Source organism: Ricinus communis, chromosome 7 (assembly GCF_019578655.1).
Source record: "Ricinus communis isolate WT05 ecotype wild-type chromosome 7, ASM1957865v1, whole genome shotgun sequence".
Taxonomy (NCBI): Eukaryota; Viridiplantae; Streptophyta; class Magnoliopsida; order Malpighiales; family Euphorbiaceae; genus Ricinus; species Ricinus communis.
In genome coordinates, this window is record NC_063262.1 from 27,762,800 (window position 1) to 27,789,382 (window position 26,583).

At 31.4% G+C, this 26,583-nt stretch overlaps 4 protein-coding genes across 5 annotated transcripts; all 4 read right to left on the reverse strand.

The window, feature by feature from the left end:
* Nucleotides 1-6,797: 6,797 nt before the first annotated feature.
* LOC8285442 (very-long-chain 3-oxoacyl-CoA reductase-like protein At1g24470) lies at nt 6,798-9,795 on the reverse strand. 2 transcript variants are annotated; one of them, XM_015716693.2, is made up of 3 exons: nt 8,476-9,795; nt 7,430-7,499; nt 6,798-7,241 (listed from the first exon to the last, which is right to left on the reverse strand). In XM_015716693.2, exons 1-3 carry the CDS (start codon nt 9,114-9,116, stop codon nt 6,951-6,953), a joined length of 1,002 nt encoding a protein of 333 aa, XP_015572179.1. In that variant the 5' UTR covers nt 9,117-9,795; the 3' UTR covers nt 6,798-6,950. The 2 variants fall into 2 exon arrangements, with proteins under 2 accessions (XP_015572179.1, XP_048232346.1); XM_048376389.1 differs by having other exon boundaries at nt 6,798-7,268.
* A 441-nt stretch (nt 9,796-10,236) lies between these two features.
* On the reverse strand, nt 10,237-11,929 carry LOC8285441 (very-long-chain 3-oxoacyl-CoA reductase 1). Its single transcript, XM_002514981.3, has 3 exons — nt 11,080-11,929; nt 10,889-10,958; nt 10,237-10,674 (listed from the first exon to the last, which is right to left on the reverse strand). The coding sequence occupies exons 1-3, from the start codon at nt 11,712-11,714 to the stop codon at nt 10,384-10,386; spliced, it is 996 nt and encodes a 331-aa protein (XP_002515027.1). The 5' UTR covers nt 11,715-11,929; the 3' UTR covers nt 10,237-10,383.
* Nucleotides 11,930-12,990: 1,061 nt separating this feature from the next.
* Nucleotides 12,991-16,791, reverse strand: LOC8285440 (very-long-chain 3-oxoacyl-CoA reductase-like protein At1g24470). The gene is made up of 3 exons (XM_002514980.3): nt 15,986-16,791; nt 13,568-13,637; nt 12,991-13,408 (listed from the first exon to the last, which is right to left on the reverse strand). Exons 1-3 carry the CDS (start codon nt 16,645-16,647, stop codon nt 13,124-13,126), a joined length of 1,017 nt encoding a protein of 338 aa, XP_002515026.2. The 5' UTR covers nt 16,648-16,791; the 3' UTR covers nt 12,991-13,123.
* Nucleotides 16,792-18,603: 1,812 nt separating this feature from the next.
* On the reverse strand, nt 18,604-25,655 carry LOC8285439 (regulator of G-protein signaling 1). Its single transcript, XM_015716796.3, has 11 exons — nt 25,247-25,655; nt 23,969-24,089; nt 23,790-23,853; nt 23,593-23,677; nt 23,176-23,249; nt 22,796-22,987; nt 22,276-22,364; nt 21,914-22,152; nt 20,635-20,759; nt 19,788-19,909; nt 18,604-19,688 (listed from the first exon to the last, which is right to left on the reverse strand). The coding sequence occupies exons 1-11, from the start codon at nt 25,321-25,323 to the stop codon at nt 19,467-19,469; spliced, it is 1,410 nt and encodes a 469-aa protein (XP_015572282.1). The 5' UTR covers nt 25,324-25,655; the 3' UTR covers nt 18,604-19,466.
* Between the last annotated feature and the right edge of the window lie 928 nt (nt 25,656-26,583).

Here is a 26,583-nt window from a genome sequence, read left to right on the forward strand (position 1 = left end):
AAACATATACAAATTAGCAGTAATTTTTTCTCCTTTCATAATTACAAGCGCTCCTCAGCTAATCTTCATAATTCCTTTCTGAACTTTGATGATACAATTAAGATCATCCAGCTGTCCCAGAGATAACAAATTCTTCTTCAGACCTTCCACATGTCGCACTCCTTGAATAGTGCGGACTGTACCGTCATGCATCTTCAACCTGATGGTTTCAATGCCTATAATCTTTAAGGCATTATCTTCACAACTATACACAGATCCTCCTAAGATAGGTTCATAATGATGGAACCACTCTCTTCGAGAGGTCATGTGATAAGTTGCTCCTGAGTCAAGAAGCCATACATCAGCAAATCTCTTCCTGCTCTCAGTTGATATTGCTGCTTCACAGCATAACACATTTCCATTATCCGAAGTGTATGCCACATTCCTTTAAGGATTGAAATTCTTCAGACTCCAACAATCCTTCTTCAGGTGACCTTTTTACCACAATGGTAGCATTTATAATTCTTCTTACTCTTTGATTTTGGTCTACTATGATTATGACTCCCATTTGGGCCATGTTCTGTTGATCTCTCTCTCATCACCATCAAGGCTTCCACCTGTTGTGAACCTGCCTTCTTGTCTTCCTTGTTCCTTCGCCGATTTTCTTCTTCAAGAATAGCGGCTGCTATATCATCAAAGACTAGAATTTCGGTAACAACATTATTTGTCAAACTGATGATGAGTTGATTATACGACTCAATTGAAGTAGAAGTTCTGCACGTTCTTGTGACTTTATTTTATAGCCCAAAGATGTGAGTTGAGAAAATAGAGTATTCAAGACATTAAGATGCTCTGTTACTGAAGTAGATTCTGACATTCTTAAGGTGTAAAATTTCCTCTTAAGAAAATTTTTATTGTGTAATGACTTGCCTCGTACAGTCTAGTGAGGTGGTCCCAAATCTCCTTTGCCGTTTTCTTTTCTTCTATAATGGACAAGATCCCATCTGCAAGTGCCAGATGAAGGTTTGCAATAGCATTTCCATCCATCTCGTTCCACTTATTATCATTTGTAAGTATTGTCGGTCGTTCACTGATAGCCGCAAGACAATTGTCTTTTCTCAATACAGCCTTTATCTTTAATTTCCACAGTGAGAAATTACTCCCTTTGAACTTTTCAATCTCAAATTTTGCCGCTATTGCTTCTATCACAAACGGTGCCTTTTAGCTTGTAAAATGAACCGCAGTAATAAACACAACTCACTAGGTAAATTCTCAGGAAAGACTGGAGGGTCACAAACAAACCTCTTAAGTACCAATCTTCTTGGACAAAACCTTCCCTAAATTGTAAGTGTTCTTACTACTCTACACAAGCTCTTTTGAACCAAAGAAACCTCAAAATCCTCTTCTGATGTGAAAGATCAGACTGAGCTGCAACGACAGAATTTTAAGGAATTTCTTACCAACCAAGCTCTAATAACAATTGTAGAAAAATATGAACCTGATAGAGCAAAATCACAACTAATAATTTGAAAAAATAAAGATAAAGAAATAAAATAAAATACACAGATTTATGTGGAAAACCCCTAAACAAATTAGGGTAAAAACCACAGGCAAGGATAGAACAATTTTACTATAAGAAAATAATAGGAGTTACAAACTCTCTATTTATAAAGGAGAAAATATTAAAATTCTCTCTTTATAATAGGAGAAAAATAATTGCTTAACTCTCTAATATTTTCCTCTTATTTTTGGGATGAATGAATAACAAAGTGAGGCCTCTATTATATAGGCTTGGAAGGTACCTCAAATTGTTAACTTAGCAATGTGGAAGAAATACTCCTCAAAATTAATAACTTAGCAATGTGGAGAGATACAAAATCCCTAAATATCAACAATCATGAGCTTAAGTTTAGTCAATTTCACTTCAATTCGATGTTGATTTTGATTGGACTGAAATGAATTGGACTAAGATAAAATAATTTAGTGTAAGTAGACCAAAATCTAATTTTGAGATGAATCAATTCTTTAGAAATGGTTTAAGAGCCAAATTAAATCATTAATTCCACTTATCGGACTCGATCAGAAAAAACAAGAGAGAATATTTTGAATAAAATTCTTGACTAATAAATTATTATTTTCAAGGCTATAAAAAGCTCTCTATTGGCTAAGGTTATATTTGGTATAACACAATGAAATATAATCTAACTAATCATGTAATGTAATAAAAATTATAATACAATATAATATAATAATCATTTCATTATTTTATTTGGCTATAACAAAATAATATATGTAATGTAATATAATTATAATTTTTATTTAAAAATATTCAATTTAATTATAATAATTTATGTATAAATAAAATATAAAAATAATATTAATATTTACTAATTTTTTAAAATATTACTGATCGTCGAAATTTAAAATTTGATTAATGATTACTGGAATCCAACAATTGAATGAAAGACTTGATGGAGAGTTGACTATTCAATTTTGTAAACTAATCGAGACAGAAATTAAAGAAAGAGATTCGAATGGGGAGGAATAATGAATAAATGAAGGAATATGAAACCATTATGTTTCAATAGAGGTACTAGAAATGGATGGGGGGGATAAAATAGGTGAAGTGATTGCATTTTATGAGTTGTTCCAACTACCCCTAAATGTGATTCCAAGAGTCGAACGAAAATGAATACCAACGCACAAAAGAGATAAAAATTGAGCTCTTTAATAGAATATTTAACCAATTTATTTCGGATGGACCGAATTGGTACAAGAGTTATAATATAAGAAAAACATCAAAAACACAATCTATTGAATAATCCGGTGATATATCAACTCTAAAAATAGAATATAAATAATACTAGTCGGTGGTAGTTGAAAGTATTTAAATTATATTAATAAAAAATTTAAAATAAGATATATATATTAAGCATCATATTAAATTAAAAACAATTAATTATATCATGTATCTATTATTATATTATAATAAAATAATTTATATTATGAAATAAAATAATAATAAAACATATAATATAGTAAATTGCATTCTACCAAACATATCGTATTGGGATGGAATGGACTTTTTTTGTCGAACATGGACCACACCAGTGGGTCGTGTGGGGGAGTGGCCTTGCCTTGGCTCATAATTACACAACTGCTTCAGCATGTTGGTGTTTAATTGGGCAAGTGGTGATAATAGGACTGCAAGTGGCAAAAGGAACACCATAGATATATTAAATGACTAATTTTGAGATAAAATAATGTTAGTTATATTATTGATGTAATTAGTATTACATATTTTTATCAATTCAAACAATGTGAAGAAAATTACAACTAATATAATCCCCACCACATATTTATTTCTTATAGTTGCTCATGACCGATCCATCTTAATTATGCTTACATTTCTGCTGATGCAACCATAAATCTAGATTACAACATTGGAAAAGTTTCATATTTGTAAATGGTATTTGCAATTTTAAGAGATTATTAATTAAGACTATATATTCATTTATAATTACTTAATTTTTTCAAAGGTTAGTATGAAATTTTATGGGATTTACTTAATCATTCTTTTTAAATTTGTGCAGAGATAAATTACCTCACATTTAGGCCTGGGAACTGGGGGGATCACTCGAGCTTAGATTGCCCCAAAACTGCGCCTTAGGGAAGGCAGACAAGCTTTGCTCGCCAGCTTCGCTAACAAAGTCTCAGAGTGGTGCCTGGTCCCCCTCAAGCTCGTCTTTAAAATGGATCTAATTGCACTTCACGCTCCGTCACCCAGAACTTTTATGATGTTTGTATTCCAAATCGCTAGATCTTGAGAACATTGTAGATATTTAAATAAGAAGATTACATGTTATAAATTCCGAGAAAATAATCACTAGGCTTTAATTTGGTGGGTAGATATTTAGTGTCGGAGATTGAGGTCTCGAGTTTGAAATTTCTTTTCTTTAAAATATAGTAATTTATTCTTCATTTTATAAAAAAAGTTTTTCCCTTTCCTTCAACTTAACAACTAAAACACCAACTATATTTGTCGTAACAAAAAAGAAAACTACGAGAAAATAAAATAAAAAACAAGTAGCATTAAAAATTGAGTAGGAAGGGATAGCGAGAGATGATCCAGATTTAATGTTAGCGACTGCACCTTTTCTCTTATTCACCATCATAGGAATCACTGCCCTAGTAACCCTCTGCATTTAACTTTTTAAGACTATACATTAGTTCCTTATCAACCTCATGAAAGTACATAGGATATATGTATATGCCAATCCTGCATTATTAATCAAAACACCAACATCTAACCCTTGAATACAATCCTTTATTTTTCTTGATCTTGACTTGGAAAGATCAACAATAATTTGAACTTGTTTATTCTTGGCCCACTTCTTGCTTGTATTATCCCATTTGATGCTAGCTCAATGCAAGAATTTGAAGAAACATTATGGTTCATGGGCAATAATCTCTGGCTCCACCAATGGAATTGGCGAGGCTCTTGCATTGAGCTTGCATCAAATGGCCTTAACCTAGTTTTGATGAGAGAAATGAAACCTAAACCACTCACTGCTATTAAGATATAATCTTGGACTTCCATTGCCCTGATAAAATATGTGTTTGCAAGAAACATACTGATATAATGAAGTAAGTATTAGGTGAGTTCCAACTATCAGTGATTCTCACAATAATAAATTTTAGGTAAAAACTATAAATAAATCTCTGCAAACACGTAATTAGATCTCCAAATTTGAAAGTAGTTTAATTATATTCTTAAAGTTTGAAAATATAACAATTATATAATTGAAGCTAATTCTATCTATTTTTCTGTTTAGTGATATGAGACCCGTTAGTTTTAGGCGCTAAAAGAAACTATTTTAATTATTTTCAGCTTATTTCTTTTGGCATGTTATGAAGTATTAAATATGTCTTTAGTGGGTAAAAATTATAAAATTATAATTTTTCTTTTACTTTGACAAAGAAAAAATCAACACCATCGTTATTAGATATGAAATGAGTTGGCTCCAAAAATATAATTATTTTATTTTGGCAAAACCATTCCAACTACCACGATCTCTTACCATTTCGCAAATATACCATCATCTTTTAATTTTATCTTTTTAATCCGTCATTTTTGCGTTCTATATCAAATTTACCCAAATTGTTTCAGGTGTGTGCCTTTTATGACATGACATATGCCCATATGTCTTTTTTTGCTGATATAGAAATGCACCGTCATCAAGCCCAAAACTCACCATTTTAATAAGGAATTATAAAAAAAAAGAAGGAAGATGCAAATGACATAGTATCCATCTTTCTTCATTTCAATCTAAATAAAAGCTAGGGTTTTGCTTTTTCCATTTGCAGATTTCTTACGTTTATTCCTATACAATAAGAAGCACACAGTGTTACTTGATGCTTCACTGAACCTTTCTCGTTGTCCTTTTAACTATAATTTCTGTAAATGTTCTATTGGCATTGGCAATGCCTATGAAAACGGGCATAGAGAAAAGGATTTTGAGAAAGAAGAAACGTAAAGACTATCAATCAATGGCAGGTACATGTATATACTCCTGCTGCTTTGAATTGCAATGGATGGTCTGCAAGTGATCCTCATTATCAATGGAGATTGTGATCAATGTTGGCTAATTGCATATATTTTTGTTGCCATAAGACTAAGAGAATTAGTTTACTTAGTTAACATATATCAACCCCTAGGATCTGAAGGGAGTTCTGATTCATTTTGGTTGGTTTCAGTTTTGTTAATAGAGGTTAGTATGTTCTTTTGGTTTTTAATTGGGCTAAAATTGTATATTTACTTTTTTTTTCGACACGTTATATAAGGAATATGTTAAAGTTGTTCTTGTTTGCCATTGCTTGCTGTATCGCAACATATTTACCACCAGTAGGGCAATTTTCTTTTATATTACATAAAGAGTTTAACAAAATGACTAGCCCAAATCCAACCACTAGCGATACAACGATTCTTATCAAATTTTCAAGGGAAGACAAGATGCACATGATAATCTTCTTCTAAATTGAGCATAATCATTTAAAGGTCTCATTTAGCATCATTTTGACTTGGCCAATTCTCTATAATCCAATACCTGAAAAAGCAGGGTTTGCACAAGTCGTGCCTTTAAAAACTCCATTCTAAACCACTCTGTTGAAGCTTCTTATTGTAGAGGAATAAAGATGGATATAGTGTCGTTTGCATCTTCCTTTCTTTTAAATATTCCCTCATTAAAATGGTGAGTTTTGGGGTTGATGATTGTGCATTCCATGTTAGCAAAAAAAAGACACACACACACACACACATATATATATATATATATATATATATATATATATATATATATATATATATATATATATATATATATCATGTCATCGAAACACATACCTGAAATAACTTTGGTAGATTTGATATAAAATATAAAATTAATGGATCAAAAAGATAAAATTAAAAGATGAAGTTATAATTTACAAAAATAGTAGATGATCAATGATAGTTGAAATGGTCTTGCCTTTTGTTTTTTGAATTTTAAAAATATCATTAAACTATTTTAACATATAAGGTTTAATTGTATTTTATCTAAAAGCTCGAGAGCTTATCCGTCTTTTTCGCCTAAATTATATTATGCCTAAATATTTTTTAAAAGAAATTTTTATCTAGAACATACACCATAATAAATAGGAAATCTAGCTAGTATAGGCATTTACAATTTGAGTAAAGATTGGAATTCAAAACCAACAATGTAAATAGAACCAAACAATGAAAATATTGGATGCAGCCTGATGCAATAAACAATGGGACCTTCTGCAGTTTGCACACATGTAAATCAACATGCATGTTTGTTTTATATAACCCACTTTAGATGGTAATAAGTTTATCTTCATGTTTATAATTCAAATTCAAATTCTAGAAAGCAATCAGCATGTTTTTAAGTACGCCAACCAGTAACTTAATCCTAGACTACTCTGCTGCCATCGCCATCTACGCCAGCCGAAGTACTTGAGGTGATGATGTCTCCCCTGCGGTGGATCCCTATGGAGAGGCGCCAAGAATCAAGAACAGCCTCAGAAAGCAGCCGGGAGAAGAACCATTGAAGCGAGTGAGCCCAGTAAGGAGTGCACCTTGCTTCATAGCCTATGCGACGGACTGCAGCTTCTGCATAAGCTTGAGGTGATGGTATAAACAAAGATGACTTTTCTATTAATGCTACTCTTGATGTCATATTTGTTGCAACGTACAATGGTACCTGATTCATCATTAAGCCATCTGTCAACTGCAGCAGTTCCATTTAGTGACAAATATTCAAGATTTAGTGTCGAATTGTAACTAAGTAAAAGTTTGTGTCAATGATGTATATATTTGTACACTTAGTTTGCGTCAATGATTGTTCGAAAATTACCAATAGAATAGACCAGCTTGAAAGTATAATTATACCTGGCATTGCACGTCAATTCCGCAGCTTTTATATTCCACGTACAAACATCTTGATAATCGATCGATATAGCTACATTATGATTCACCCAACACTTGAATTACAACGAGGACAAGAAAGAGACATGATTTTCATTAAAAAGAAAAACACAAACGAAATGATTTAGTTAAATAAATGGATAACTTTTATGGCAGATGAGATTGTTTTCCAAGGTACAAATAAAAGTTAAGTGCTTGATTTTGAGTTTTAATTCAGAGATTTATTTGTATAATAATTTATTGAAAAATTAAAATAATTATTTTTCTTCAAAAAATTTTAGAAAACTAACTATATAGTAAAAGAATTGTCAACTTTTGCTTGAAGAAGAAACTCTCTCCACTCTTATTAGTATTGTGTATGTATAATTTTAGATAATTTCTTTTTTGATTTTTTGATAGTTGAAGTCGCACGTTAACTCCATTAAATAGGTTCCAGCAAAACTTCACAGGCTATTTACAAAGGCCATCTATAAAAAGACAATACGTGAACTTTTTGATTTTGCAAACTGATTCACAAGTGTAAGTAACAGCAATAAAGAAATTTAAATCTGACAATTGCATGTGCGACGCTGTTATTCATGGGAGAAACTATTGACATTCAGCAATCTATTGCCTTGGCATTTCTTTCCTTTTTCCCAAAACAGATTGATTTAAGGCACAACACTACATGCATGCTGACACCTATTTTCTTAAATTCCTACTCTACAGTCAACAGAACTCACATGAATATTCAATGTGTTTCTATAAGAAGGAAAAGAATCAGTAACCTTTTCTGTTTCTTTTCTATTTTCCTTTTTTTCTTGTTTGTGTTTTTGAAGAGAATAGTGATCCATTTCATTCAGTTTAATCACTAGTTAAATGTGATTTTGAAATGCAATATTATATAAAATAGAGAATAAATCACAGTATGTAAAATCTGAACCCAAATAAAAGAAAAACAGTACTTGAACCAAAAAAAAAAGGGATAATAGTGTACTTGAAAGAAAGAGTAACTAAGATTGAAAGCTTACGCTTTTGTAGCAGCATAGATAGTGTAGAGAGGATGTGAAGGAACAACAATGGAAGCTCCTGATCCGATATTAACAATGGCACCTCTTCTCCTTTCTATCATTCCAGGCAAAACTGCTTCTGTGACCCTAGTAGTTCCTTCCACGTTTACTTTTACTATACTCATCCAAGTACTCTCATCTACTTCATCAAAGAATCTTGCTCGAGGATAAGTAATACCAACATTATTTATCAACACGCCAACATCTACCCCTTTTATGGCCTCCTCTATCACATGAACTAACCCACTGGAATCTTCACTTGAAAAATCAAGATTCATTATCTTGATCTTGGTACTTGGAAACTCTTCTTGAATTTCACTAGAGACAGTTTTCAGCTTGTTTAGGTTTCTGCTGACTAGTATTAGGTTTAGACCTTGTTTTGCTAATTGAAAAGCAAAGGCTTTCCCTATACCATCTGTTGCTCCTGTAATGAGTGCCCATGAGCCATAATTTTCTTTTAGATTCTTTGGTTGTCTGAGAACTGTTTTGTAGACCCAATTCAGAAGAGTGAATGAGTAGTTCAAGAGAGACAGAAATCCGAGAAATGAGACAATAGGAAGCCATAAAGGTTGAGTTGTGAGGTGGTTGATGCACGCTAGCATTTTCTGGTTTCTTTACAGAAATCTCTGTTATGAGTATCTCTTGAATTTGATATTTTGCAAGAGTTCCAAACGCAGGTAAAAACACAACTAGATGAGCAAAGAGCAATGTTAGAACAGTATATGGAGGACAGAGGACAGTATTAATGCAGCGGTAGATGCAGATAGAGATACAGAAGCAGATGCCACATCTTATTGTGAATACAACATATGTAGTGCCCAATCTTCAAGCTCCAAGTCATGAACACCTAATCATGTTGTATTTTATCTGATTTATATAAATCCTGCATTGGTAAAGATTAATTAAATATATATAAAAAATAAAAGTAAATATCAAACATTAAAATATATAAATATATATGTAATTTTTTTTTAAAATTATTAATCATGTTGATAGAATAATAAACTATAATTTTATAAGAATACTATTCCAATCGGTAACACTAAACTGCATATTAATTTTATAAGTATTTTTCAACGAATTTTATTATTTGAATGCCGAATTGAATTTTATTTTACTGTTCAACACCTTCGCAATAAAAAATTATAAAATTTATATCAAATAAGAACTCAACAACTCTATAATGAAGAACTATAAAACTCCTAAAAAATACATTAATATTTATTTATTAAAATTAATTAATATAAATAAAAAGAAAAAAATACCGCTTATTTAAAAATGATAACTGATAAATCAAAAAATGAAATTTCACAGAAGAAAATAAGAAAATGAAAAAAGAAGATAATATAATATGTGTTAGTCATAAACTATTTTATAATATTATGTATTTTTTATAATAAATTAATCTGCAAATGGATAATATATTAGAATATTCTTGTTTTATAATAGATTTGTTTTATAATTAAATACATATTAGTACAATTTTGCGATAGGATTAATATATTCCTTTTTAAAAAAAATAGAATTAACGTTAATGACGAATAATTGTTTAGGTGATGGGTTATCGTCATTAAATTTAAGTACACTAAATTTAGCGACAAATTTTTAAGCTGTCACTATAAACTTCTAAACATCAATAATCCTAAGAAGGATCTCCATTTTCTTTTTTGGTGTAAAACTGGAGATTAAAACTTTAAATGAACATTTACTGAAACAGGAAAATAGAAAATAGTGCATCAAATAAAGTCACAAATGGAAAAATAATAGCATGAGCACTTGAAATTGTTTGCTATTTACTTGCATTTAGCTAGGATGCAACATTGTTGGGTCTAAAGCAAACAATAACAAGAACGCCAATCCAAATTAAAGTTACAAGAGAGATAAATGTAGTATGTCATAAACATTAATCTCTTGGTTAAGTAGAGCATCATTCTCTAATCCTTTCTTGCGCAAATAATTATGGATACGGAAGAGCATCCAATCTAACACAGAATCTGGCAATGCTTGCAATATAAACCACTCGAAAGAATGTGCCCAAAAGGGTGTACACAGTTGCTCGTAACCGATCCATCTTATGCTTGCTTTTGCATACATCTCTGCTGATGCAACTGTAAAGCTGGATTTCAACCTTGTCATTTTTGTCGCCACAAATAATGGGATCTGTTGAAATTAAGATAATCCTATACCATTAGCATTCACTAATATTAACATTACAAAAAGGAGAAACCTCACTTTAAAGAAAGTGCTTGCAGTTTCTAAGAGTTATTAAATATGCAGAGTTTATTTTGAAAACAAAAAAATTATAAATTTATTTAACATAATTTGTGATTTTATTCAATAGTTTTTTTAAATTTTTTTTATAAAGACGAATTACCTGACACTGAGTATCAATTCCATGATGCTTATATTCCAAATTGATACATCTTGAGAACATTGCTAGGTACCTAAACCAGAAAATTACATGTTATGATCATGGAATGAATTCCTACAGATATATCAGCAAAAATAATATAGAAAATAATAGTAAAATAAAATAAAGAACAAGAAAGTAGCATAAATACATACGCTTTGGTAGAGGCATATAATGCAATTAATGGGTAGGAAGGGACAACTACAGATGATCCAGAACCGATGTTAACAATTGCACCTTTTTTCTTACGCATCATCGCAGGAATAACTGCCCTAATAACCCAAGTTGCTGCTTCTGCATTTACTTTTACAAGACTGTCCATCAGTTCCTGATCAACCTCATGAAAGTACATAGGATATGAATATGCCAATCCTGCATTGTTAATCAAAACACCAACATCTAACCCTTGAATACCATCCTCTATTTTTCTCGATGTCTCTTCTCCGCTTGACTTGGCAAAATCAATAACAATTGTTTTAATCTGAACTTCTTGCTTGGCGCCACTTCTTGCTTTTATCTCATGTGATGTAGCTTCAAGTTTTGAAGGGTTTCGCCCCACCAAAACTAGGTTAAGCCCCTTTGATGCTAGCTCAAAAGCAAGAGCCTTGCCAATTCCATCGGTGGAGCCAGTGATTATTGCCCATGAACCATATTGTTTCTTCAAATTCTTTGGTGGTCTCAAGAACATGACCCATACCCACCTCCAAAAAATGAAAATTTGTTTGATGAGAGAAATGAAACCTAAACCACTCACTGCTATTAAGATAAAATCCTGGACTTCCACTGCCATGATAAATATGTGTTTGCAAGAAACAGACTAATAAAATGATGTAATACAGACTAACTCTAAATGTATAAACCGTAAGAAACAGGTAATGACTATGCACTAATGCCAATTTGCCATTTAGCCAAATGCTTGAATACTATAATGCCAAACCTAGGAAATAGATGCAGTAAGTGGCAACTCTCAAAGTCTTAACTAGCTAGTATATGCATTTACAACCTTAGCCTGATATAAGTACGTTCCTCAATTTGGTAAAGATTGGAAGTCAAATCCGACTATGTAATTAAAAAATAAACAATGAAATTGCACGCAACCTAACGCAACACGACGGCCGGACCTTCGGCAGCTTGGACCACATGTAAATCGACATGCATGTTTGTTATGAGCCGTATCCCTAAAGAAAGATGAGTTGTTCGCACCAAATCAGCGTTAAATCTGTCTAGTTAAGGATGCCATTTCTATATGAATGACTGATATTTTATTATAGAAGATCTTATCATCTTAGTTACTTTGTTAAGTGATAAAGAACCGGAAAATTTTTGTCTAGACTTAGTATATGTTTCCACCTATACACCAAATCAATAAATGATCGATATATATTAGTTTATGGTAAAGTATCTATCAATCATCCAATATCAAAATATAAACATTGATACATCTGTATCACTCTCTTATTAGTTGTGGTGTATACACCAAATCTAAGTAAAAATCTCTCGTAAGGATTAGCTAATTATTCGAAAAGAAGAAAAAAGAAATGAGTGGTGTTAGGCGGATGGAGTTAACATACACTCTAAATTGTTACATTTATAAAGTTAAACTACACTTTCCTCATATTTCTGTCAAAATAATGTAATCTTTATTTTATTAAACGATTGCAATTTTTCAAACGAGGTCGTTTCATTGAAGCAGAACTACGCTCTTTAGTTATGTTATAAATACATCTTTTGGTTAGCATCCACGCTGGCAATATGTTATACACATGATTTTAACAGCAATTGCATTATTGCGCTTGACGATCTATCAATTAAGGACATAGTAAATATAAAAATGGAAATCTAGGGACTAGTTAAAACACAATAAATTACGAGGGACTAATTGAAATAAACACAAAATGTGCAAGACTTACTTTTATTTAACTTGTGATTTGGTGAAATTCCCACTCCAAACTCTATTGAGATTTCATTATAATTATTCACATCCATCTATTAAAATTACTAGTATGTTGTTCATATTGATCACAAATACATTTACAGATTAATGTATATAAACTCATTATTTCAAAGAAATAATGAAATTTTAAAATATTAGAAAACTATATACTAACATTAACAAAGTATTTATTTATGCTAAATATATATATAAGCGAGTTCAGGCAATGGGTATTTAAATACCCCAACCAGTAACTTAATCCTAGACTACTCTCTGTCATTGCCATGAACGCCAGCCGAAGTACTTGAGATGATGATGTTTCCCCTCCTGTGGATACCTATGGAGAGGCGCCAAGAATCAAGAACGGCCTCCGGAAGCAGCCGGACGAAGAACCATTGAAGCGAGTGAGCCCAGTAAGGAGTGCACCTTGCTTCATAGCCTATGCAACGGATTGCAGCTTCTGCATAAGCTTGAGGCGATGGTATAAACAAAGATGATTTTTCTATCAATGCTACTCTTGATGTCATGTTTGTTGCAACATATAATGGTACCTGATTCATCATTAAACCATCTGTCAACTTTATGATGATTTGTTTGCGCTCTAATTACTCAAACAAATCTGAACTCTAGACTTTTTAAGAATTTTAGTTAATTGTCTTACGGATTATTTTTGAAGATTACCAATAGAATAGAGCTTGAAAGTGTAATACCTGGCATTGCACATCAATCCCGCAGCTTCTATATTCTACGTACAAACATCTTGATAACTGATCGATGTAGCTGTATTAAAACTCACCCAACAGATTAATTACAACAGAAAACATTAAAAAAAAAAAAAAAGACTTGGCTTAATTATGGAAATTAATTAGGCCATAGATTTCATTCAGAAATTATGCAACAAGTTTATTTTATTTTATTTTTTTTTATTAATTTCTTTGTATAGTTTATATAATTCTAATGACTTACAGCAATTAGAAATGACAATCAAACATATAGTGTGGTCAAACAGAAAATATGAGTCTTATAACTATAGGTACATTCTTTTTTCCTTCACAAAGTTCATTTTCTAAAATTAATTTTACACAATTGGTATCATACCCACTCTTTTGTTAAATTACATTTGTAGTCACTAAATTTTATATTTTATAATAAAAAAATTATCAAACATTTAATTTATAACTAAATGGTCCTGAATTTTATTTTTAATAACACCAATAAGTTTTTTCGGCAAATGTAAGGATAAATTACATTGGCAATATAAACTTTTACACTTTTTAATAAAAAAATTACTGAAATTCTAATTTTAAGAGATACATGATTGGCATTTTTTTATAACAAATTAAAAGTTTGGTATCTTTTTATTATAAAGTACAAAATTTGATGACAATAAATTTAAATTACCTTCTAAGTGTGTCAAAAAAAAATTAAGATGAAGCAAGGTCAGGAACAACGAATCTCTTTATGATAAACATATTCATTTTGTAAGTTCGTTATTACGGGTAGCCCTATGAAGACACGCCTTCGCTACGGCTCCGGTGACCCTACATAGCTTGAGAAGAAATAGTACTTCCTCGCTTAGCTTACTTGATACTAGAACGATTTAGTTACAAATTGAAAGTTTAGTATCTTTTTATTATAAAATACAAAGTTTGGTGATCAACAATATAATTTATCCTCCTCTCTAACTATAATACTCATATATTATATCCTTAGCAATTATGTACCTTTTGATAGTGAGTTGGCCTTATGGGATTAGAGTATTTCCGAGGATAGTAATTCTGAAGTAAAAAATAAAATCTCTCATTAGTCATACTTTAGATAAAAATAACTTTTATATAATTATAAAAATTTCGATTTTAATTTGAGTTAGTTGTAAATAACAATAAACTCTATATATTGTAATAAATTTTTCAAGTTTTATTTTAAAAAAATTATTCCTCTATAAAATAATATTGATATATGTATTTTTTTAAATATACGTTATATATTATATTTTGTATTACTATATTATTATCTTATTTCATCAATTTTATTTATATAATTTGATAAGAATTAATAAATTTTATCTCTGTTTACTATTATTTTATTTAATATAATCAAGTACTAAATTAAGAAAAATAATACTCAAATTCTCATTAATTATAACATTCTTATAATCATAAATTTCACACAGTATACGGAATGAAAAAAAAAAAAGAAGATATTTAAGTATTGAACATGTTTAATTTTCTCACTAAGTTGATTTTTCAAGATGAATTATATCCCTAATCCGGTGCCATCTGCCATGATTCGTTAGGAATAGTAAATATTCAACTTAAAAGTTGTGATTAAGATTATAATCAATGTTAAAAATGGTGTTATTGCAAGAATATGTTTATGGGCAGTAGTTTCTTTTTTCTTTTTTTAAATTTCACATATGACTCAGTTATTGAACTCGCACATTAATTCCATTCTAATTAAACAGATTACACCAAACAATATTTCACAGGCTATTTACAACAGGACAAGACATGAAATTGTGATTTTGCGATGCTGACAAGTACAAGTCTAACAGTAAACAAGGTTATTCGGTAAGGTTTAGTGTCAGATTGGATAGACTGATGTATGAGAAATTAAATCTGACAGTTGCATGTGCGATGGATTTAGTTATGTTTCATAGGAAGACATTATAACCTTGGAATGTGTTTCCTTTTTCCCCATGCCAGGTACGATATTGACAGCTGTTTTCTTAAATCCCTACCAAACCCATATAAATAATCAATTTATTCCAGAAAAGAAAAAACAAAAATTTACTGATTTTTCTTTTTTGGTGTCTCTGAAGAGATTTATAACCCATTTCATTCAGTTTGATCACTACTTAAAATTCCACTATTTAAGGTTGGTATTAATTATTGTTATGTATTATTATGATTATTATTGAACACTCTAGCTATGAGTTCAGAATTTAGCTTTTTACTAATTGTTTTCATATATAGTGTCAAAATTGAATCTAATCTTTTCTTTTAAATTGGATTTCAAGTCGCAGATTGTCAGACTGAGAAGACAATTCCTAATATGTTATGCCAATGTTAGCACTTCAAATCTGAACCCAAACGAAAGAAAAAGAGTAATTAAGATTGAAAGCTTACGCTTTTGTAGCAGCATAGATAGTGTAGAGAGGATGTGAAGGAACAACAATGGAAGCTCCTGATCCAATATTGACAATGGCACCTCTTCTTCTTTCTATCATTCCAGACAAAACTGCTTCTGTAACCCTAGTAGTTCCTTTCACGTTTACTTTTACTACACTCATCCAAGTACTCTCATCCACTTCATCAAAGAATCTTGCTTGAGGATAAGTAATACCAACATTGTTTATCAACACGCCAACATCTACCCCTTTTATGGCCTCCTCTATCACATGAACTAACCCACTGGAATCTTCACTTGAAAAATCAAGATTCATTATCTTGATCTTGGTACTTGGAAACTCTTCTTGAATTTCACTTGAGACAGTTTTCAGCTTGTTTAGGTTTCTGCTGACTAGTATTAGGTTTAGACCTTGTTTTGCTAGTTGAAAAGCAAAGGCTTTGCCTATACCATCTGTTGCTCCTGTAATGAGTGCCCATGAGCCATAATTTTCTTTTAGATTCTTTGGTTGTCTGAGAACTGTTTTGTAGACCCAATTCAGAAGAGTGAATGAGTAGTTGAAGAGAGACAGAAATCCAAGAAATGAGACAATAAGAAGCCATAAGGGTTGGGTTGTGAGGTGGTTGATGCATGCTAGCATTTTTTGGTTTCTTGAGTACATTATGGATACCACTTGAATTTAAAGGCTTGTATTTTAGTTTTTGGCTATTTTATTTATTTGGAAATACAATTGTTTTTCCATTCTTGTATTTGAGAAGGAACATCTTTTACAATTTGTGGGATTTAAACCCTAGCGCCTTAGAACTGTACCAATTTAATTGTGCAGCCGAACTGAAATAAAGAGGTAGACATGATGATGTTTTAGAGTTTTAAATTGTTACTATTATTATTAATAAGACTTAAATACTAATTAAATTCTAAACTTTATTTTTTCTAATAATTTTATTAAATTGTTTTAAAAATTTAAAATAAATATCTATATTTTCAATTTATTTCCAATCTGATGACAATTTTTGAAATTTAAAGATAAAAAAGATGATGTGAAAAGTTGATTGTACTAAATTTTTTATTTACTCACTAATTTTTATATTAGTAAACATAATTGATTTGCCACGATATTTTTTTTTTTGTAAAATTTTAAAAATTATTATCGAAAAATATTTTTAAAAATAAATTAAAAATATAAATATTTATTTTATAAAATTTTAAAACAATTAGAAAAATTATAAAAAAAATATAAAATTTAGAATTTAATTAGTAATTAAGCCTATTGATAATATTATTATATAGCAATAAAATTGTTTAGCTTTCTCATATTGTGATAGCTTACTGTAAAGAATTGGTTTAATGAAGCCAGGGAGTGAGCATCGAGACAAGAAAAAGATGTCCAAACAAAAATTTGCTCCTGACAGACTTTTAAAATGGCAATGCTTAACATATAAGGTATATGAATAAATCAAACTTCATACTGAAATAAGGTAAAAATTGAATAATAATATATAAGTAAAGAGTTGGAACCAATATCCAAAAACGTATAAATAAAATGATAAGGGTATCTTCTGGCTTAACCAAGATCTCGAGTTCGAACTTGGTAAGCGGCTGTGTTAAAAACTCTTGAGGGATTGTTTTGTCTCTCGTAAGGGTCTTATCTGATTCACTCTAGATTAACTCTAAATATATGTATACCAAAGAAAAAAAGAAAGAATTAGAATCAATCAGGTAGGGTGTTTTTTGATAGTTTAACTTAAGAACTAGGAGAACTTTAAAATTAAATATGGTGGATTGAAGAAAATTTCAAAATAGATAACTTTTTGAAAAATTCTCGATCTATCAGGAAAATTAAATCATGAATGAAAATCAAAATGAAGAAAATCCATGAAGCTAATAGGGATTTGAGAAAAAAAAATTAAGAATGGTTAACTTCTTAATAAGTTTTCGATTACCAAAAGAATAAAATTGTAATATTTGATGTAATTTAGACCCAAATCCTTACACATATATGCAATACTTTTTTTCACTATTCTTATTAATTTAGATATATGGTTTAACCTTTTAGGATAAAGGTTTCGTGATTTTTTCTATAGCATTTTAATACTTTGAGAATTAAAACATTAATAATTTGCATTCAAATTCACTAAAATCGTTAATTGAATAGTCATAATTTATTCATTTAGTACTAATTAGTTGCGATCATACCATCATTCCACTACTTACCAACTTATTTTTCATCCAAAACTAGCCATATCAATTTTTATAGAGTTAGAGAGTAAAATAAAAGAGAGAGACTTTCACAATTTGATTTTTTTCTTTAATATTAGTCTATTCCGATGAATTTTGAATAATTTGACAAGATTAGAAAATTTTGTACTTCATCATCTAACCGACAAGACAGATTTTACTTGTTGAAATTAACAATATAACTTTTAGAGTATTAGAGTGTCAAAAAAAAAAAAAAAACCGGAAAACCTTTTATATTAAAAGATTAAGCCACATGGTTAATTCTTGTACCTCCTTTTAATTTATTTATAACTTCAAAGTTTTTTAGAAAGAAGAAACATATCATAAAGACTTCAAATCTTTAATCATCAGTAGATATTCGATGACTAAACTACCCAGATAACATAATATAATACATAATATTATAAGACAAACATTGATCACTAGATTATATTATAAAGTAAGCATTCGATTGACAATTAAGAGCCTAATATATGGTAAAGATATATGAGGGCGTGGAAGTTGAATGGCCGCACAATACTACCGAATTAACCCTTGTCCGTGATTACCTCTATCAGAGGACGTGGAACCTAAACAGATGATTCTCATGCGGCAGTAGCTCGTGATTATCTCTATCAGAGGCATGCATTAGCCCTTGTCCGTATGGACCAATAAATTCTCTTGACTTGCCTTATGGTCACCGCTTATGGAGTTACTAATCTGTCTCTGCATTTCCCTTGCTATCGTACTTTTCGTGCAGCTGAGAAAGGAATAGAAACGTATTAAACCATCCATCTTTCAGCATTTCACTCCCTCAGCTCAGGACCACATGACACAGTCCCTGAAAACCAGAAGGACATTGACAATGGGCCAGGAGACAAACTGGTTCGGCAATTTACATCATAATTATCTAATCCAGAATGACTATGTCCTACTCCATGATCCCTCACCGTACAAAGTTGAAATAAAATAAACCCTCCCAAGTATACATGCTGCTGTTACCTTCACTGTTAGACACTTTATTGGCCCACATTTGGAAAACATTGAATTACAGAAATGGTAGGGGAAAGGGAGAAATAGGATTACTCTGATGCATCTACTATTTCTGTAATTCAATGTTTTCCAAATGTGGGAGAAATTCGGTAATCCACATTCGGCAATTTGCATCATTCCGAATCTGTATGTTGAGCGTTTATTCGTTATACCTGATGTGCTACGCTCCCATGTTTCTGAATCAAATTTGCAGTAAAAACAGCACGATATTCACAACTCTTGGCATCTCGCATCTAAATCATGACCAGTGCAACCAGAGCCCTTTACATGAGGTTCTTGGTGGAATGGATCATCCAGGCCATGCACAGAACTAAGTCTAGGAGAGAAGTTCCAAACTGCCATCTGCTCCGGGTCATGGCTATGGGATCTCAGACTGGCTTCTTCTTTGAATTTGATGAAAAACATAGATGACCAATAATCTTTTGCCAAATTCTTCAGGTGAAAAGAAATCATTTCAGACACAATTCACATTTCTAAACTAATTTAAAAAAAAAAAAAATCTAAGAACATCTGCCAGCACCAAGCACCCACCGTTTTCATCAGCTGCAGTAACTCATTTATTGCCTTATTAAAGAGGTCGGGGTGTGCTAAATTGGCAGTATTTAATATTTCTTCTCGAGTTCGATGAGATATGTTCACTTCCATTGCTGCACCTGTATAACAGAAAAATCTTTAGAAGTATGTATGACTGAGAAGTCAACCCCCACATAATCCAATAAGCAGGAAACATAGGTGAGAATTCCATTAACTTTTCCCCCCAAAAGTTTCATAAATTCGAGCAAAAATCTTGTATGCAGCTAGAACATTTTATCTTAAAGGTGCAGAGTCTTAATCAAGATCGTCCTCCTCCAGTTTTCAGTTTGCTAGTCCCTAGTGAATAATGAGGGATTAATTCCTATATTATTTTTGTTTTCTACTCTAGGCAAAGTATATTCTCACCATTCCTAAACCTTAGATACTTCTTTTCACTATTTTTTCTTTTTTTTTTTTCTAGTTGCACCATAGCACAAAAGAGAACCACAGATGAAGATGATACAGAACTATGAGGTGGACTCTACCAAGCGCCAATGTTACTGAATCATAGCTACAGATTCATGAACTCGTCTTCAAGATAAGTTTGGATTGTTGCTATAGGGAACATGTGATTAAATAGGATTAGAGGTCCCCGGATACATAAGGATGTATATATAACTTCGATTCCTTATTCCAAAGTACCAACCAACACCTCTACCTTAACCTATCCCTACCAATGTCGTAAGCTTATCCAGGTGGAATTAGTCATGTAACAAGTAGGCTAAAATAGGATTACTAAGAGATTTATGGTTGAAGGTAAGAAAAATGTTTGTGGGAGATTTGACAGATATAAAACATCACAAACCTGCAACTATATATTTCTCAATAATATGCCGTGCCATATAGATCCTTCTTACAGTGTCATCTAGAGGAATTTTGCCACGTTCATGCACTTCGTTATAGAAATGAACATTTTCCCCAGCCAAACAGCTACATATACAAACACAAATTATACTTTAGTCTTCAATGATCAATTCTTCTCTCTCAGATCTTTTGAATTATTTCTAGAGTTTGTTTCTTTGTTTTCCAAGTTGTTCCACTGGAAAATTAACAACATGAAAATATTTGTGAAGTCTACGCACTATTTTATGCATGCATTAAACAGCGGTAACAGCAGTGACTGCAGTCACTCGCATGTAATGCAAACAGGCCTATAACTGCACAACATAAGAGTAAACTTTTTTGTAAAAATTACGAAATACATAGAATCAATAAATTAAGACATACATGCACTTAAAGCTCATTGGAATTAATAAATACAACTATCTAACAAAGCATACATTCATTAAGAAAAAGAAATTTGATCCAAAGAAAAGATTTTTGTGTATATCAAATTAGAAGAAACCGACATTATTATCTATAATTACCATAATACAATATGTTTTTCATTTTTTATTTTTTATTTTTACTTAACAATAAAAATAGTTTTAAGTGATCATTATACATTAACTACAATAACTAGCACAAAAGACAATAGAAGTCCAAAAGATTAGTTATGTAACATGCTATCACCACCAAAAAGAGTGTTTAGGAGGCTCTTAGTCTCTTATTCGCTTTGGGCTTGAAAGCTTTGATCTTGATGTTCTTGTGCACCATAATTACTTTTAGGATGTGTCAAAACTTTATAGATATTGGTAGATCTACCATATGAAGGTGTCATATTTATAAATCTATGTGGAAAAAGCACATGGTACCTCTTTAAGAGCATAATTGCAATTATTAAGGTAATATATTTGAAAGGACAAAAATTTGTTGTAATCATATTTGTTAGGGTATTAGACCCAAAAATTGGTGGCAAGAAAGAATAACATATTCGGCCTTAAAAACCTTACAGATAAAAATTTTAAACACTCCTAAAAGAACAGGAATAACGGTAATGTGAAGGCCTTTCTCTATTGAATAATTACTGTTACATAATGTAATGGTCATGTTATAAAACCAAGATTTTATGCTTCAAGGAAATGACATACTTAATTCCACTAAATCTTAATCTCAAGGAAATACCATGAAGCTTATAAATTTCAACATCTCTTAAGTTAGCTAATTACTAAGTTCTATCAAATTTACTAGGGAGGAGAAAACACCTGTCTGCAAATGCCATAAAAGACTGGCGGAATCTTTTATCCTGAAGGAGCTTGTCCAGTGGCTCATTAGGATCTACCACTGGTGCTGGGTCTCTTTGCAGTAGCACTCCACTGTCAGGTATACCCAGAGCCTGACCCATCGTTTCAAATTCTAGAGGTTCCCTTTTTCTCAGGCTGATTTGAGAAAGCAGAGGTTCTGAACTGGATATAGAGAAGAAAGCCAGCACAAGAATACTTGCCTGCGAAGTATACCTGAGAAATCTTAGCAATATGCATGAGCTGAAAAATGACGCTTAAACTGAACTGACAAATGCCAGCATATGCATGAAGTTACAGAAGAATAACAAGTCAATAACACATACTGTAACTAAAAGCAAAAACCGGGAAAGGACTTGAAGCCATGAGACATCATCATGAACTTCATTCAAAATATAAGCAGCAACCCATAGTCCTGAAATCGAAAAGAATATAAGTTAAAATGGTGAAAGCCACGGAGGGCATATCAATAGCAGTCATTCATAAAATACATAATTTATCACCTCATGATAAAAAAAAGTTTGGAAATTGTCTTCTATCAAACTAACAGCAGAAAACAATTTGAAACCATCATTTTTCACTATGTTTACATACAGTGGCACAATCCTCCTCACTTGGACAGCATCCAAACGAGTTAACCACAGGAAACAAAAGTAAGTACTTGAACAACTACCAAAAGTATAGAATATCAAACCTAATTTGGAAATGATAATGTGTATTCATTGAATTTTCAGTCTACAAGAAGACTGGCTGATCAGAGACAAATGGCCTGATGACTTGCACAAGTGCATAGTGAACAAAGAAAATAATTACAGAGGCATGTATAGAACCAAGAAAAAGCTGTACCAATAGATGACGCTGAAACAAGTATCCCCTTCCACAGGTCTTTGAGTTCATCAAACCTGAACTCTATATGTCGAATTGCTGCTGTAAATCCAACCAGAGCAGCAATAAAGGATGCATGAAGGCATATAACAGGAATGATCCAATGAGTTTCCATGTGGCACCGGGCATTCAGCGGCTTCTTGACGTGGATAACTACATATAGGCGAGTTGATCCTTATAGTTAGAAATGAGCACAACAGAGAAAAGTTGACATGTATGAAACAAATTCATCTGGAAAAGTACTGCTCTGCTATTGAGGAGAAAATTTAATTTCATTGCAGTAAATTGAATTTGACAAAAGGAAATATCAAATAAATAAAGTGATCGTATGTGAATCTTACAAGCAGCCCCAGCAATCCATGGTAAGAGAATTACTGGAAGAAAAATATAAGATCTAATTGGTGGTAATCGCCTCCTGTAATATCATTATCAAATAGTTAGAGCCAAATTTTGAAGATGGTTAATTATGACTTTGGGAAGTACTTTATTTAAAGTGATCTAGCATCATCATAACACTTCTCAACTTTTTTTAGTCCAACAGCTAAAGAAAGCTACAAATTGAACTTGTTAGCTGCTTTAGGGAGAACAATCCAAGCACTGGAAATTTCTCCATCTGTAAGCAGAAGAATTCTGCCATTACAATGGTTCTAGCTGGCCAATACATAAATAACTAACAATAAAATTAGCACTCAAATATAGATTTCACCAAAATCTATTATTCAATTTTGATCTCTATGACAAGTAAACTTTCTACTCACTTGACAAATATGTGATACAGTTGGAAAGCCTGTGCTATGCGACAGCTCAGCAGCAAACCAAAACCAAGTGGACCTTCAAACCAGACTGAGAAAAAAAATCATAAATATTCATTATGCATGCTTTAAAACGTATATATTAGCAACCAACTCAGAATGCAACTGAAAAAGTCTAAAAGATAGTGAAAAATGTGGATAACCTGCCCAAACATAGCATGATTGCCACCAGTGCCTCTCTCTGAATTTCAAAACATTGGCAGACATCTAAACACAAGATAAGAAAACGAGGTTTAATACAATGTTAAAGTACCCACCAAGCATGTTTGGTGGATGAAGCCACTAAAGCTTAACTAGGTGGACTCATATATCTGTAGTTTACCATAATTGATAACAAAAAGCAGAAGCTACCAAAAACTTGAATCACTGGAATCCAGAATCCACTGCCATTAATACGTGGAACCTTGTGGACCAAAAAGGGAAAAATTGACCGTGAAAGAAGCCTGAATGAAAAGGAGCAACTTAGTAAAAGGAACCAAAAGTTATCATTATATGATAAAACTTTTCTCCTAAGATTATAAACCCAATAGCAATGAAATAAGATAAGAAAATTGAACATGGCATATTCAAAATAAGATATTGGTCTCCATGATTTTAAAGTGTCTTCTGCAATTTTTAGACTTGCAATGGTCCTGAGTCGCCCTTATATGAAAAGTTCAAACCTATTAGTCAACAAGTTAAGCTCCGAAAAGCAGATATCACAATGCTTAACACTGTTAACATGCCCATTCAAGAATAAATCAAGTTTCCATTTTATCTCGGCATACCCAGGTGCTATATTCTCTCTCTTCTCTCTTTCTCTCTCTCTCTCTCTCTCTCTCTCTCTCTCTCTCTCTCTCGCAACCAATAACTTAGCGAGGGTTTAATTCGAGGTCAAAACTAGAGAAGGACAAAGCCCTCTCTCTAAGCTTCTTTTAATGACCAAGTTGCTTCTGTCCTTTTGCAGTTTTATGGGCACTTTTAATGGTCAGGAGTTCATCTTTTGGTTGGTGTCTCTGTAGTGACACCCTAACCGACGTAGTCAAAGACAGCTTAGGTTCTGTGTATGTTCGACAAAAGTATGTGCTAAGCAAAGCAAGTGGCTAGGAAATTGAGGGAGGCATAACTAGTGAACTCGATCCTTCCAAATGTTTATTCCCAGTTTCATGAAAGAAATATATAGGTAAAGCGGATTTATAATGAAGAACAGAGTGCTCGAACAAAAAGTATACAACTTGACCAAAATTATATAGCAACTTAAAAAGAAAGTGGAAAATCTGAAAACCCTTAATTAAAAAAGAAATTCTAATTCATTTTAGGCATATCATCAAACAGGTAACAATCAGAAAAAGAAAATCATGCCAAACCAAAACAAAAGACAAGAATCTAAACGTTTTAGGCAAAACAAACAAATTCAGGTAATCCAACAAAAGATTCATCATTGTACTTGTGAAGAACAATCCAGTTTAATCATCAGGAGACCAACTCAACTTTCCCACCAAAGAGATAAGCACCCACAAGAAAAACCAACATATATGCACAAACAAACGCACAGAGAGACATTATAAAGCAAAATTAAAAAGAAGAAAAAAGTTTAAGACTTGAAAAAGAAAAAACCCACAAAATTACGGAGAGGATAGCTATAGAAATAGCAATGTAATCACTGGGGCAGCCTCCTTGGACGGCACAGCTTGCCATTTCTCTTGCATTTACTGTTTATCTCTTGAACTTATTTGGACTACAAACAATAAAAACAAAACCTTTTTTCTCACATATATGCTTTCTATTATCATACCCATGTGATCTAATCTAATACAGAGATTGACCGATCAACATGGTTTTTGGAGCAAAAAGCAAAAGTCTTCGAGTTGTGCTGAGTTGCTAGCTACTTGTTAGTTATTGGATTCATGTGTTCCTTTTCTTTGTTTCGACTGAAACCAGACATAAGTGGAAAAGTGGATTATTATGTAGATGTCTTAATTTGACATTTTTTAAAACCTAATTTAAAAATAAAAATAAAACAGAATAAATATTTTATGATAATTTTTTATTCCTTAAAAAATTCTTAGAATTTGAATTTGTTTACCCATTATTCATGATGTGTATCCACGACTATAACCCTGTAATGAAGAAGAAGAAAAAGGTTAAAAGAGTACTTTGGCTGGACAATAATAAATAATATGATTGTATTGACCATCAATCCTCAACTTCTATTTTGAGCAATGTAAATCATATAACTCATTACAAAAGCTCTGCCTAATAATGACTTTGCCATTTCCAGGATTTTAGGCAAAATCTTCAATTCAAGAGTTTGATGGCAATTTGTATATACATACACATGCTTTGATGCCCATTTGCTTGGACCATAATTTACATACTATTATTGGAAGTTATATACATTTTGGTAATAAAATTGGTGTCGATTGCCTTATATATCAATTAAAATCGATCATTATAACTTGCAATTTTTTAATAATTTTGATTAATTCTATAGATTTATTCAAAAATCTAAACTGAAGTAACATTTAATAATTTTAATTAAAAGATCATTTTAGTTAATATTATTATTTACAGACGAACGATGTTAAATTTAATTAAAAGGTCATTGTAGTCAATATTATTGTTTATAGACGAATTATGCTCGATTTTAATTAAAATTTTTCATAAATTTTAAAAGCCTAATAATTTAGAATTGCAAATAACTTCTTAACTTATATCATTTTAAATCCAAATCTCAATCTTTTTCTATATAAATCTATAAAAATTAATATTATTTTAATTTTAATAATCAAATACTAGATTAGTACTTACAACTAAATACGATATTTTTATTTATTAAAAAATTTTCTATATCTTAAAAATTTAATAAGTGATATTTTAAATTATAAAATTCATTTATATAATTTTAATTATATAAATAATTAAAAACTATTAATAAATTCATTGACAATCTAAATT